Source organism: Cyrtonyx montezumae, unplaced genomic scaffold, assembly GCF_038088225.1.
Source record: "Cyrtonyx montezumae isolate F1298 unplaced genomic scaffold, pur_monq_1.0 scaffold_8, whole genome shotgun sequence".
NCBI lineage: Eukaryota > Metazoa > Chordata > Aves > Galliformes > Odontophoridae > Cyrtonyx > Cyrtonyx montezumae.
This window is the reverse complement of record NW_027072089.1, coordinates 8,073,100-8,087,529: the sequence shown is the minus strand read 5'-3', so window position 1 is coordinate 8,087,529 and position 14,430 is coordinate 8,073,100. Positions and strand designations below refer to the sequence as shown.

The window sequence follows — 14,430 nt, the reverse complement described above, 5'->3', positions numbered from 1 at the left end:
CTTCTATTCCGTGTGATTAACTGCCTACACAATTTATGTTCCTCCTTTTAGGGAGTTTATTCTTGACCCTTTTTGCGAGTAACTGGCACAGCAGAATGCTTATGGCTCCTTTGGTTAGATCTTCAGATGCGAATTATAGTGAGTGATTTTAATGAATGCTGTCATCATTTGTTAAAATAGAGTAAGTGGGATATCATAGAAGTAATCACACCAGAAAAGAATCACACTTATTCTAAAAAAAATTAAACCCTTTTTATTTGTATATTTATTTTTATATATAAAAGAAATACAAAAAAAAAGAACACAAACCAAATGTTGATTATGGCAATTCAGTTTTGTCAGCCCCCTCAGCCTGGGCTGCTGCCTCAGATCCACCGGGAGTGAGCAAAGTCCTGCGGTTATAATGTCCCTTTATGATTCCAGAGTTATTGTTCTCATTAAGGATTTGCTTCTGTTTTTGCCTGTTAAGAGACTGTACAAGTCCTAGTACAACAGCTGCTAATGAATACTGTCCAGTCAGTTTTCTTGGTTGTAAGATTAAAGGATTTGGTTGAACTCTTCCTAGAAGAAAATACGTTTTGATTTTTCCTTCCTGTTCACTGATGCCTTTAACGTAAATCTCTCCTCGGTAGTCAAAGGCAAATCCTCGGTCCTTCAGGATCAGATATGTTTCTTCAGGCACTTGTATTCTGTCACTAACTCCTGTGCTGTCCATTCGGCTTGCTAAATTAACTGTTTTGCCCCAGATATCATACTGTGGTTTCTTGGCACCGATAACTCCTGCTACAACAGAGCCATGACTGATCCCTATTAAAAATAAATAAATAAATAAAATAAAGAAGAGAAGAAGTAGCCAGCTAAGCAAGGATTACTGAAAACTGTATTTGCAGTTCAGAATCAGCTGAAACCTCAGTCGGATACACTTACCGTTAAGCTTAAGGAAAGGTTATATATAAAAAGAAAGAAAAAAGTCCAGGAAAGGTAAAAACATGAAACATTATATCCTCAGAGTTATTTTACAGGTTGTCCATCACAGTGGAATTTCAGTACTTACACAACACCTGAATTCTATTTGCTATTGCCAAAGTTTCTTCAAGCTATTTCTTAGCAGTAGGAAAAATCTTTCTGACTCTGCATTTCTTGAAGGCAACCCTATCAGTGCTGTGCAGTTAAGAAATGGCATTTGTATGTTCTATGAAGTGAAAATATTCATGTATTTCTGTGAAGTTATTGCAATAATGTATTTTGTGAAATTGTAACAATCAAATAGAAGGGTATTTTTTTATATATGATGGAATTTAAAAAATAAATCTAGTGATAGTGAAAAGCAACTCTGTAATAGGATCTTGCCATTTTTTAATTCTTTATTATTATTACTACTATTATTTATAGATTGGTTATAGAACTAATCTTTGAATATATCTGCATTCATGCCTGATAAATTCTTTGCAAGTGATAAGCACTTATCGGGCATAGGTGCATGTTCCCTGAAAGTTTTCCATGGTGCTAACCTGTTAAAATGCATTCTGAGATAGCACAGCTATCTATGCTGTGACTGATGAACATAATTCTGTTTCTTTAATGCTAAGCCTGTTTTATTTTTCTGAGCTCTTCTGCTTTTTGGTTTTGCCTATTGTTCTAGACAACATAAGAAGTCATCAGTTTTTGTTCCTGCCATGTGCCATACATTCAGGTAATATTTTCATGACCCATCCTATGGATTTCATCAACTTTCAGCAGTTCAGAGGTGCTGCCACTGGGATAGATCAGGTATGAACTGGAATTCAGCTTTTCTGTACAGCCGTAAGTACTGCACACAGAATTTAGAGTCAGCCACTATTTGAAACACATTTTAATTCTCATGCTTGAACAATGCTTACCAATGCGGAGCTCAAAGTTGTTAAATGAATGCTTGTTGATCTCCTGTATGCTTTCATTCAGTGCTATGGAGAAGTCAGCTAGAGCACACAAATGCCCCCATTTGTCTTCGCATTGCTGAGGAGTCATTAAAAACAACATGTGAGAAATGTTTGCATTTCCCTACCAAGGAACAAGTATCTAACAGAGTTGGAATCCAAAATGAGCAGTTTTACTGTGCTAGATCAAAGGGAGGTTGGATATTATTAATGGTAAAGTAATGCTTCCCATTTATATAACAACACTTGTATACTTAGATACAGAGATACTCTGAAGCACCAAATAAATTCATTTCCTACAACAAAATCCAAATATAATCACAGGGATTAACAACGTATATGAAATCTAAGGCTGATGTAGGAGGTATGGAGAGTGGGACTTGCCTAATGTTGTGATGTCACCTTATCTATTCTGAAGCCAAGTAATTATTTCATTAAAAAAATTTCCAATCCTTAGGCATGAAACATTGCAAGCACCATGAAGTGCAGCTCTTTGCCATTTCAATCATCCTTGGTATTTAAGCCTGATCATAAGAATCTCCCTTGTATCAAACTTTTCTGTTTACAATGTGCTCATTTGTTGTCCTCAGCCTCTTTCAGTTCAGAGTATGCCATCTTCCTTCAGCAACCCTCACCTCTTAGATGCTGATGTAGTGACATTTGTGTGAAATAAGTGTATGTTAAATATATGTTTAAATTTCATTAGACTATTACAGTTTTTAAAAAAGATTTATTAATCATTGTTGAAAATGCTGTACCGATTTTATCCCTTTGAATTTTTACCCATATCAAAAGTGAAAAGAATTGGTTAGGAGATGTGTAGCAGCAACCTGCTGTGTTTCTGATGTTTACTTCTTTGCTCATCTCTGCAGAGAAGCTATTTATGATGGAACAAACTGAAAAAATATCATGCATGTCTGGTTTGGTGAATTTCTGTCTATCAGCCTCACTTGTTACTCTGCATGTTGGAGATGCTCAACTAGTTACACTCCACATGCTTTATAATATACTGTAAACAATCCCTTTTCTTTTTTCTTTTTTTTCTTTTTCATTTAGTATTCTCTGGCTCCTGCTTTCCTGGTAGTTGTGTTCAATGTGGCAGATCTGATTCCCACAGTCCTCTTGATCTGGGGCAGCACACTCATGTGGTGTTGCTCTTCCCTGTGGTCTGGCACTGGTTGCCAAGCAAGATAGGTCTCAGCAACAAATTCTCACTGTAAGTATTCTAGAACCTCATCTCATTCTTCTGGAGATCCTGTTTTCAGGTATGCTCTTGAGTGTAATTATCAATAGATTTACATCATCTGGTTTATTTTAGGTTTGTGATCGGGACTGTGCATGTGTACTCTGTGGCTGATTTTGAGCTGAGGGTCCTGTTGGACAAAAAGCTGGATGCGATGCAGCAGTTTGCACTTGCAGCCTGGAAGGCCAGCAGTACCCTGGGCTGCATCAGAAGTGGGGTGGTCAGCAGGGAGAGAGAGGTGACTGTCCCTCTCTGCTCTGCCCTCATGAGGCCTGAGCTGGATTACTGTGTCCAGGCCTGCAACCCCCAACCCAGGAGGGATAAGGAGCTGTTGGAGCAGGTCCAGAGTAGGGTCATGAAGATGATCAGGGGGTTGGAGAACCTCTCTTATGAAGAAATATTGAAGGAGCTGAGCTTGTTTAACTTGGAGAAGGTTTTGGCAAATGTCTTTACTGCCTTCCAGTCCTTGAAGGGAGCTTATAAGTGGGAAGGAGACTGACTTTTTACACAGGCAAATAGCGACAGGACAAGAGGGGAAAGGTTTTGATTTGAAACAGGGGAGATTTGTGTTAGATATTAGGAAGAAATTCTTTACTCAGAGTGTGGTGAGGCACTGGCACAGGCTGCCAGGAGGTGCTGTGGATGCCCAGTCCCTGGAGGCATTCAAGTCCAGGTTGGATGGGGCCCTGGGCAGCCTGAGCCAGTTCGTGGCAATCAGCCCATGGAAGAGGGATGAAAGAGATGGTCTTTGAGGTTCCTTCCAATCTGAGACATTCTATGATTTTATGACTTTTTCCCTTACTTTGGTTTGCAATTCTGAAAGTGAGAGCCATGTGCAGATTTCTGTTTTTGTGAAGTTTTTCAGTTGAACTGACATGTCTGCTTTTGTTCTGATGTACAGTCTATCATCCTGTTTAAAAACAAACAGCTACATCATTGCAATAAATGTTTAAATGTGACCTTGCACTTGCATAAGTATACTGCTCTACATTTACATCAATGTGATTGAAAGGAGATATTTTTTTCTCTCTATCAAACTTGAATTTGAAGAAATAATCCATACGGTTCTTGTTCAGAGAACAAATGGCATTTCAATTCATCAAGAAGTGCAACTGTTTCTGCCAGAAGCCCCAAATGTCTGTTTTCTTTTAGACATTATAGCTTTATGAGCATTGAGAAATAAGACTAATATTCTCTAATATGTGTAATACAATCAAATCAAAATCTTTATGTTTTGGAGTAGACTCCTCTTACCTGTTTTTCAGGTGATAATCCTGACACAGCCATGTATGTGCTACCGATCGTTTTAATTTTTTCAATATCCTGGAATCTCTCTTCACCTAGTAACTAATAAGCATGTAAAAAATTTGTTATTACTTCTGTAATGTTTAATGAAAAATACTTGTATGGACATAGAAATTAGACTTTGTGTTTGTAATTTCTAGTCATCATACAAAATTTGTTTTAGGTTCTGGGAGACACTGAGCAGTGGCTCTTTGTAACATTGTCTACTAACAGAATGCATACATGATATATCTTTCCGTGCTCTGTAAAGACATTGGCATATTTTAGAATAGATAATATAAAACATGCATATTCCAGTCTAACTTAAATGAAGATGATCCCTGAAATTGCTGAAATATAATCATGGAAAATTAACTAAGACAAACTCTTGGTGTGTGTGTATATGAATACAAGAACACTTGATGACTACAAAATATTCCAAAATCTCTTTGAGAGGAATTAAGTTTGCTTAAATTAAGTTTGCTCTTATGGCAACATTTCTGGTGATTAGGCCAGTACTGGAGGCAATTCAATCTACTTAATAATTCAGCCATCTTACATATTCAGGGGATAGAGGCAAATGCTTCCAAAGAACTTTTGAAAGAGATCAAGTCCTCCTCCATGACATGCTTTTTTTACTACCATTCTTGACACTGGTACACTCATTGATCAGTCAGTCTGTGCTTTTGTTGTATATTTATCCCTTCTACAAGAAATGCAGGTGACCAGTAGGTATTAGTGCAGGTGATCAGTAAGTATTAGTAAGCACCACTATCTATGCTAAGTAGGTGTAAGAAAATAGATTGGGAATCTGCAAGAGGAAGAATAAATTTAGTCTACTGACTAGAGCAGTGAGTGGAGAAGGAATGACAATTTGGCCCCTACTCCAAGTCCATTTTCACAGTTTAGCATAGAACTTTGCATTAAATTTTGGCTAGAGCCTTACATTCCTTGAGAAACCTAATGAGACCTTGTGTTATGAACTCTACCACTGACAGCAGAGCTTTATGTGGGACCTGGGCACATATCATGGAATGACAGGGTTTAAAGTTATTAAAGGTAATACCTTAGGACACTTCAAGATAGGCAGTGTGCTATCGAATAAATTCAGGAATCACTATGGCTAACCAGTCCTAAACAACCATCCCTTTTTCCCCCTCAAAAATAACCCCACCTAGAACCTGTTCACAGGCAACATATTTCAAACTTCTAGTACTCAAGGTTCTGTATAGTTGAGATTTAAATGAAAAAATGTGTGCTGTGGTCAGTCAAAAAAATTTAATGAAGCTTTCCCTACTTCTTTTATATACTATCACATATTCTTTTTCCACCCTATGGGTTTGAGTTTCCTGTCAATTAAAAACTAAGATTATTATTTTGTCCAAAGGGAGAAACGTATCAAAAGAATAACATGAAATATCCCTGTCCATTGAACTAACCACAATGTAAGTCAGTCAGAGTGTCAGGGTCCTGGAAGCTTTGCTGTTGATGTGCAGATATGGCACCATCTGTCTCTAATGGGAGGCTGCACAGCATTGCACAGGGGACACAAAGCCATATGGTTAATGGCTCTCTTCCAAGTCAGGAAAGTCCAAAAATTTGACACATTTCTCATTTTCTTCAAACTGTCAGAAAAGCCCATTATCTGTATTTCTCTCCTGCATGGACAGTTCTTCTATCTGCTCCTTTAAAGAAAGAGAATGTTTCTCATTGCTCTGATTCTGTGAGCAGCAGGTGTGTAGGGGAAAAAAGGTCTTGGTTAAGAACATACTGTTTTCATTTCATATTCAAATGGATGCAAGAAACAATACCAAAGAGCACAATAACATGAAATGTATGATAAATATTTAAGAATTATTATTTTTAAGAATTAAAAACACCTATGGGCTATCAGGTAATTTTGAAGAAATAATCTCCAGTTATCTCCTTCTCATTCATTATTGTTTCCAAATCTCTATTTTTTCCTGCTTTATTCTGCTTTATTCTGCTTATTTCCTTTTTCAGATAGTGGTTTATTTACCCACTACTTTAGTCAAAGTATGACAGGATGATGAATATTGATTTTGAGGAAAGATATTCCCACTGTATTCATTGCAACACTTTAAATAGGGTCATGAATTTACCAAGAAAGTTCAGGAAGCATTTTCAATCACTATACTGTGGCTGATATCTGAAAAGAAATGATAGTTTGATGCTGCAATTCGTGTACAGCCAAATTATATAGAGGTCAGACCCTGTGGCATATGCACTTATGAGGTAGTAGAGAAGATAACATTTCAGGACATCCTGTGTAACTGCAATTCAATGTGTGAATTCTGAAAGCAGAATCTTGCATGGTACTGAAGCCTATATTTGTGACACCATAGTGTTTCAGAATCCATTGTAAAAAACACCATGTAAACCACTTCAGGATAAAGGAAAAAGAGGAGAAAAGAGCCCATGAACTAGAAAACTCTTATTAAAGCACAAATCCCAATTGTACTGTAGCTAAGATACATAAATGTTAGATTAAAATGGCTAGAAAGCATATTAAATTTCAGATAAAAACAATCCATCAGTACTCATAATCTTCAGGAAAAAACATTCCATTATATTTCCTTGGTACAGCATGCCTAAGAACAGGAGCTTTACTCTGTTATGTGTCATTTTAAAAGTGGTAATTATAAAAACAGATTTGCAATGTTCATGTCTGTTTGTTCATGTATAAAGTGTTCCTATTAGTAGCTCTGGAGTGAAAAAATAGGAAATTATATATAACTGTATTGTGTAGTTATGCTATACACCAAATAAAAGATCTTTTTTTTCAGTATAGAGTCCAGCACCTCCCATCCTGCCTCCGCCTATAACCCCATCACATTTTCCAAATCAAATCAGTTTGGAATTTTACTGCTGCTTTCATTCAGAACCATATTAGAATCACATAATCATGGAACAGCTTAAGTTGGAAGGCACCTCCAAGGTAATCAAGTTCCAACTAGATGAACACAACATCCCTAGTACTATTACCTGTATAAGGAAAGATGAGGTTTCATGGTATAGAAGCTGACTTGAAATTAGGAACTTAATTCAGGGGTCTAAACATTGAAGTCTAGTGTCATTTAGAGCATGCTTTCTGCTAAAACCTTGAACTGCTTGCTTCAGGACTGTATAACGTTTCTGATGGTGTACTGTGAGAGCAGCCAATCCCATGTGTTTGTCTCAAACCATGTCAGATATATCAAATAGCACTAAGCATCATTGTCCCAGACTCCTATCCTAAGACTTTTACATTTGTCTACCCCAGCGGAATTGTTCATGTGATGGTGAGAATCATTGTATTTCCATAACAAATATATCTGCTCTGCTTTGAAGGTGCACATCTGTGTTTTGCTTCCAGGTCTTCTTAAGATAATAGACAATCTCTGCAAGAAGTATAATGAAATGCAGGGCATAGTGGCATCTTTTAGTGTTAGTCAATGGTTGCATGGGAACATTACTGTCCCAGGTACAGTGGTTGCAAAAATGCCTTTGGATTCTTTTTCCATGCCTAGGATTACTCCCTTCTCAGCGGTTCTGTCCTGCATATCACCTTTCAGATTGCTTAGACAGAGAAAATTAATGGCATGACTATGCTGGAGGTAGGTTAGCAGTCATCAAGGGAGCACATAATTTAATGTATTACCCATACCAAGAACATATTTATTATGCAACTAAACCTGTCTGGGACATAATACAGTCCCTAATTAGGTCCTTTATTAGTTACAGAACAGGTGTCAGGGACCTGAATGCATTATCATGTTAGAGCTTTTGATGAAAACCTTGTCTTCAATAATCACCTCAGCAGCAATGAAATTCTGCTGTGAAGATTATATGAAAGCGCATGACAAGATATCTTAAATTAATTCATAGCAATAGACTTTGCATTAAGTTTGAGCCATAATCATTTTAATCAGATCTGGAAAGAAAAACAAAATTATTAATCAGAGCATGCTGACAGCTGTGCAAGATCTCAGAAATAAGAATGAAGTATTTATACCTATAGGGAAAGCAGATCAGAATTTTAGGAGGAGACAAGTTCTTCCTGTAGAATAGGAGTTGAGTTTCCTATTGAAGTGCACAAGGATGCATCCCATCTGTGAATTCTTCTATTTATTTCCTACTGGCAATTTTAGTAACTGTTCAATTGTAAAAATAAACCCTCTATTTCACTGAGTCCCACAGTTTGGTACACTTCATCCTCATCCAGTTTTCATGAGCTACCACTCTATGAACTCTTCTCATGAGGAGTTCCAGGATAAGGTTGAACGAAGGTGTAGTTAAGCCTCTAACCTGGGTTCATAATTAATTTCTATCTTCTGGCTTGATACAGATATCTTTATTTTTTGAAAAAATGCAGGAAAAACAATTATTCCTTTGTACCTTTGTCTTCCACTCATGAAATGAAGACAAAGAAGTAAGGTGAAATAAGTTCTTCAAAACTTCTGAGAGGCCTTAGATAGGAGCTTCTCAGAACTGAACAGTAATAAGAAAAAGTATTGATTTTTTTTCTCAGCATTATGCCTTCCACTTCCATCTCGTTCTTCAGCAGCTTTCTCTGAACCCCTTGGAGATACTATTCTTCAAAGCAAAATGAAACAGACCACTAACAAAAACATAAACGTTAGACTGGATCCTCAAGGAGAGATTGGTGATTAAGGTAGAACTGATGTACAACTAAAAAAAAAAAGAAGAAAAATAAAACAAGAAAAAGGACACCAATTCTCAAATTTTCATTGAACTGTTGATTTGTTGATGCTCAGAAAAAAGTCTGCATACTTAATCTATGGACAAAATCCTGATCCAGAATTCATATTCCAAAACTAAGCATCCTGTTTTCTCTCAAAAGCTCAGTCTCAATCAATTGCACTCTGATAGTGTCTTTTGAGTTGAGAACCAAAAAAATAAAATGAAACAAAGAAGGATGAAAGTATTCTCATTTTTCCAAAGCTAACCTAAGTAGATTTTTTCCCTGTTCTGTTTTTGAAAATTACTCCGTAGTTACATAGCTCATGTGAAATATGAAATCAAGATCAAAGCTCTTCCTAGGGAACAAATTCATTCCATCTGCTTTCTTGAAGTGTGTCTTAATATTAACCCTACAAAACACCTTTCATTTCTTCATTTCATACTCTATCAACATGAAGAAATCATCCTTGTGATAGAGATAAAACAGAACATCCTAGGATAGGATTTTTACTGTTTCTCAAATTCTGCTATCCAGGTGCTTGCTCCTTTTCAGTCCAGTTTAGTGACATTGGAACAGGTTGCCCAAAGAGGTTGTGAGTTCCTCCCTCCATGGAGGCATTCAAGTCTAGGCTGAGTGGGGCTTTGAGCAACCTGGTCTAGTAGGAAGTCCTTGCCTATAGCAGGGGGATTGGAACCAGATGATGTTAAATGTCCCTTCCAACACAAACCATTCTATGATCTTCAAGGCCTCTTCCATTCTTCACTTGGTGTAGGGAACCTGCTTTGGCTGGGGGGTGGGACTTCATGATCTCTTGAGGTCCCTTCCAACGCCTATGATTCTATGATTCTATGATTCTAACCCATGCTATGATTTTATGATTCTACACTTCCTCTGCTCTCTTTCTGATACTAACATTGGTTAGCTTTACAATGGTCAGGATACATATATAAACACACCTTTTTTTTTTTGTCATTTCTCATTTTTCCCCTCCAAAACTGAATTCCTTAGCAAAGCAAGCAGCTTAACCTCTGTATTACTTACCTGACTAGAGAAATGACATTTATAAAAATGCCATCACCTTTTGTTTTTTACTCAGTGTTTGATTCTGTCCTGATTTGACTCACCCATTGTCTTCAACATAATACCTTTAACAGTTTTGGATCATTACTTTTCAGATATCTTTATCCTTCCTTCTTCAGAATATAGATGTTCTACCACTAGATACACTGTTGTGGTTCTAATTATATGCGCACATATTCAAGTAACTATTGTTTTCAGTCTCTCTCTCACTAGGTTATTCAGACCAAAGTTTGGTAAGTCTACATCAAAAAGCAAAGTAGACAGTTGTAATAGTAAGGAGTAAAAACCAAGTAACCAAACAACAACAACAAAAAAAAAAAAACCACAAAAACCTGACCTAGAAAATTATTGAAAACAATTGGAAATTTGATAGTTTATGTTGACTGATTTGGTGTTAGGGGACTTATCTTTTAAACACTGTCAGATTATCTCCAATAGCTGGTCTTACCTCATCAAAGTCTGCAATGATTTCATTCAGCAAGCGTAGGCATTCTACTCCTTGGTTATTCATCTCTGTCTGGGAATAGAAGTCAGCAAATCCAGGAATAGAAGCAAACATCACACCAACAGCATCATAAGACTGTGAATATAATTCCTAAAAGAACAATGAAGAAAATCAAGTTGGAGTGGAGAGACAGATGAGAAAATCATTGTTGGTGCTTAACATCCGCATCTTACTTTTTCCATGCATGGTACCTTAATAACTGAATTTAGCATTAAGATATTGAGTAAGAGATTAGGTAGGTTCAACTGGAGGAGGCTGATGGGTCTCATATATTTATCTTGGATTTAATGAGGTTTTTCTCTTTCCTCTAAATCCTACTTTTCCTGTTTCTGAAGTCAGGTGTCATGAAATGTCTTAGAATGGAGGGGACCTTAGAGATCATCTAGTTTCAATTCAACACAGGCAAGGTTGGCAGCCACTAGATCAGGATTCCCAGGGCCCTATCCAAACTGGCCTTGAATGTTTCCAGAGATGGGACATCCTCTACCTCTCTGGGTAACAGAGAACACCTCACCACCTTCTGTGTAAAAAGTTTCCTCCTAACATCTCACCTAAATCTCCCCTTTTGATAAACACGTTCAACTCTTTCAGCATTTCTTCATAGGAGAGAAGTTCCAGCTCTTTGATCAGCTTTGTTGCCCTCCTCTGGACTTGTTCCAACAACTTCGCATCCCTCCTGTACTGGGGACACAGTACTCCAGAAGGGGCCTTACAAGCGCATAGTAGTTCATAACAATCACCTCTCTCTCCTTGCTAACCACTTCTCTTTTGATGCAGCCCAGGATTCTGCTGGTCTTCTGGACTGCAAGCACACACTGCTGGCTCATGTCTAGCTTTTTGGCCAATAGGACCTCCAAGTCCTCCTCTGAAGGGCTTCTCTCAATGAGTTCTTCTCCCAGTCTGTACTGAAATCTGGGGTTGCCTCAACTCAAGTGCAACACCTTGAATTTGTCCTTGTTTAACCTCAATAGATTCTCATGTGCCCACTTTTTGAGCTTGTTCAGGTCCCTGTGGTGCAGGACCATGTCAAAGACCACACACAAGTCCAGGTAGATGACACCAGTTCTCTTTCCTTGTCCATTGATGCCATCATTCCATCACAGAAAGCAACCAGGCTGGTCAGGCATAATCAGCCCTTGGTGAAGCTATGCTGGTTGTCTTGCATCTCTTCTACATCTTTCGTGTGTCTTAATGTCTCCTCCAGGAGGATCTGCTCCACAATCTTCCGAGGCAGACATGAGGCTCACTGGACTGAAGATACCCTGTTCACTGATAGATTTTAATTCTGAAAAAAATGCTTGGTTCCCATTCTGCCCTTATTCTTTCCTCCACTGATGTGCATCTACAGGGCCATGGTAACCATACAGTAAGGACATTTCTGTTTCCTTTCATAGAAATTAATACACAGGCTAGTCTGTTGAAGCTTACAAAAAAAAAAAAAAAGAAAATATGAACTTGAAGAACACATGCACTCAGACTTACACTATCCACAGATTTTGAAAATACAAAACGTCTAAGTCTTTGGTTTCCCAGTTTCTCTATTTTTTATAAGAAACATCAGTACTGAAAGACTGTATATATGAGAAAATGCTTACAGTACTGATTTGGGAATACATTTTTGTGAGTAGCATTAACTTAATGGTCAGAATTGAACTGCAGGACTGATTGTACTGAGCTCTGGTAGATCTTACAGCCTATAGACTCAAATCTGGGAAGCTGCCTTACAAAAATAAAAAATAAAAAAATGTGGTGACCAAATTTGGTAGCAAACTGTTGAAACATCAGCAGTGATCTGCAGGGCATGTTTGCTTCTGAAGATTATCAGACATATGAGCTTATGTGAAAAGGAATAATAATAAAAATGGACACATTCACTGAGAATCCATAATGCAGACATGAAACAACAACTTCATGTTTGGTATGGGCTTTGGCTCCACTTGAAACGAACTACTCTACCATGGTTGTTTTCACACATATATTTTCTCATGTGCAAAGCAGTGTTTTATGGGCGTTTGATATCTACAGGGTGCAAAATTCCTCAGTAGGCTGATTTCTAAAGTGCCTTTCCTTGTAGCTCCTAACTATGTCATCTTCCCCTAGGTGTTGTTGTTGGAAATCACATCTTCAGAACACGATTCCTCATTGTGTAGTCTAATTTGGCTGCTTATATCCATTTTCATTCTGAAGAATCAGAAAAGGGGAGCCTTGAATCTGTTTTACTGCACAATGAATTGATACATTACTATTGGCAACCTGAATCTTGAAGTGTTTGTCAGGTCTTCATTATGAAATGCAATTCTAAACTTTTATCATACAACAGCTTTTATTCACAGATGTTATAATATTGCATTTGCCTTATTTCAGATAAGGACTAAGTGTCTGAATGCTGCTTTCGAAAACAAATGCTTGGTTTTATCATATCCCATCAGCATACCCTCTCCAAACACTGCCTTAAGAATACCCACAGACTCCATCATCAGCAGAGTATTTTACTAAGTTTTCCTCCATCTGACTGACCTTCAGCACAGCTTAAACTAAGAATTTTTCTACATATACTGCAAACATTCTATAGAAACACAGCAACAGGTTATGATTCCAAAATGGATGTTCTATTAATTGTACAGAAGAGATGCAATACTAAATGGCAAAAGTACTCTCCTGTGTTTGGAGACGCAGAGAGGCTTGGGTCTGTTGCTGCCTGTTGCAGATGTTGGATCTGCAGATGCAGATATTGCTACCCCATAATGGCTGGCAGTGCTGCAATAATATTTCTGCAACACTAGACTACATTAAAGCTGCAGAGTTATTTTGTTAGATTTTTACAACTTTGTTAAAGGAATATTTTATTTTCACAGACACATACGTTGAGAGGGATTTTTGAAGAATCCCATTAGAAGCAAATACAACTGGGACAAGTCTGTCATGGCCTTTGCATAACTCCAAAGATGGAAATTTCCAATCCTCTGTGATCTCCTGATGCAGTATTAGACCAATTCCTGGAGGAAAATTTTTCCTTCAGCTGAATGGAATTTTTCTTGCTGCAACCTGTGTCTGTTGCCACTTGTTCCTCATCTGAGGAGATACTGTCTCTGTTTTCTCTATAACTACACTGCAAGTAGTTGGAAGCAACAATAAGATCCTCCATCCTCTTACTGTTAAGGTTGAATAAACCCAAATCTTTCAGCCTCTTCTCATACTCTGTGATGTCCTAATTACAGAGATCTTATGCTGGATTGCTTTAGTAGATACAGGTGTCTCATTCTGGGAAGCCAAAACTGGAAACACCACTAGAAATGCAGAAAACAGAGAATAATAATTTCCCTTGACTGTAAAAATTGATGTTTTTTTTTTTTTTAATATGGATTAGATAAAAATGGGCAATATTTGTGTAGTGAGTCCTACTGAGAATTGAGTACAAATAATTCTCAAATGTATCCGCTTTTGTTCTGCTAATTAGACAAAATAATCAGAAATAAAACTGGTACATACCTCGTTATCCCGATCTTTCTCCAAGAAGTGACGTGCAACATGACTGGGTAAAATATTCCGTAACATATTTTCATTGTGCTCCCTTAACTCCTTCATTTCATTGATTTCTTCTTTTGCTTGAACACGCCACAGAAAATCCAGCCTTGCTGTGTATTCAAGCTGTAGATTCAAAAAGGAAAGAAAGGAAAAAAATAAAGCCCAACAATAT

General features: G+C 37.5%; 1 protein-coding gene across 1 annotated transcript in view; it reads right to left on the bottom strand.

Moving 5' to 3' along the window:
* Positions 1 to 237: 237 nt before the first annotated feature.
* The window catches only part of ADCY8 (adenylate cyclase 8), a 122,890-nt gene continuing 108,697 nt past the window's right edge, over positions 238 to 14,430 (bottom strand). The window contains exons 14-18 of the mRNA XM_065752391.1: positions 14,223 to 14,381; positions 10,677 to 10,823; positions 4,414 to 4,506; positions 1,881 to 1,995; positions 238 to 807 (exon numbers count right to left, since the gene is read on the bottom strand). Coding sequence (XP_065608463.1) covers positions 320 to 807; positions 1,881 to 1,995; positions 4,414 to 4,506; positions 10,677 to 10,823; positions 14,223 to 14,381 — 1,002 coding nt within the window. The 3' untranslated portion in view covers positions 238 to 319. The remainder of the gene's footprint in view (positions 808 to 1,880; positions 1,996 to 4,413; positions 4,507 to 10,676; positions 10,824 to 14,222; positions 14,382 to 14,430) is intronic.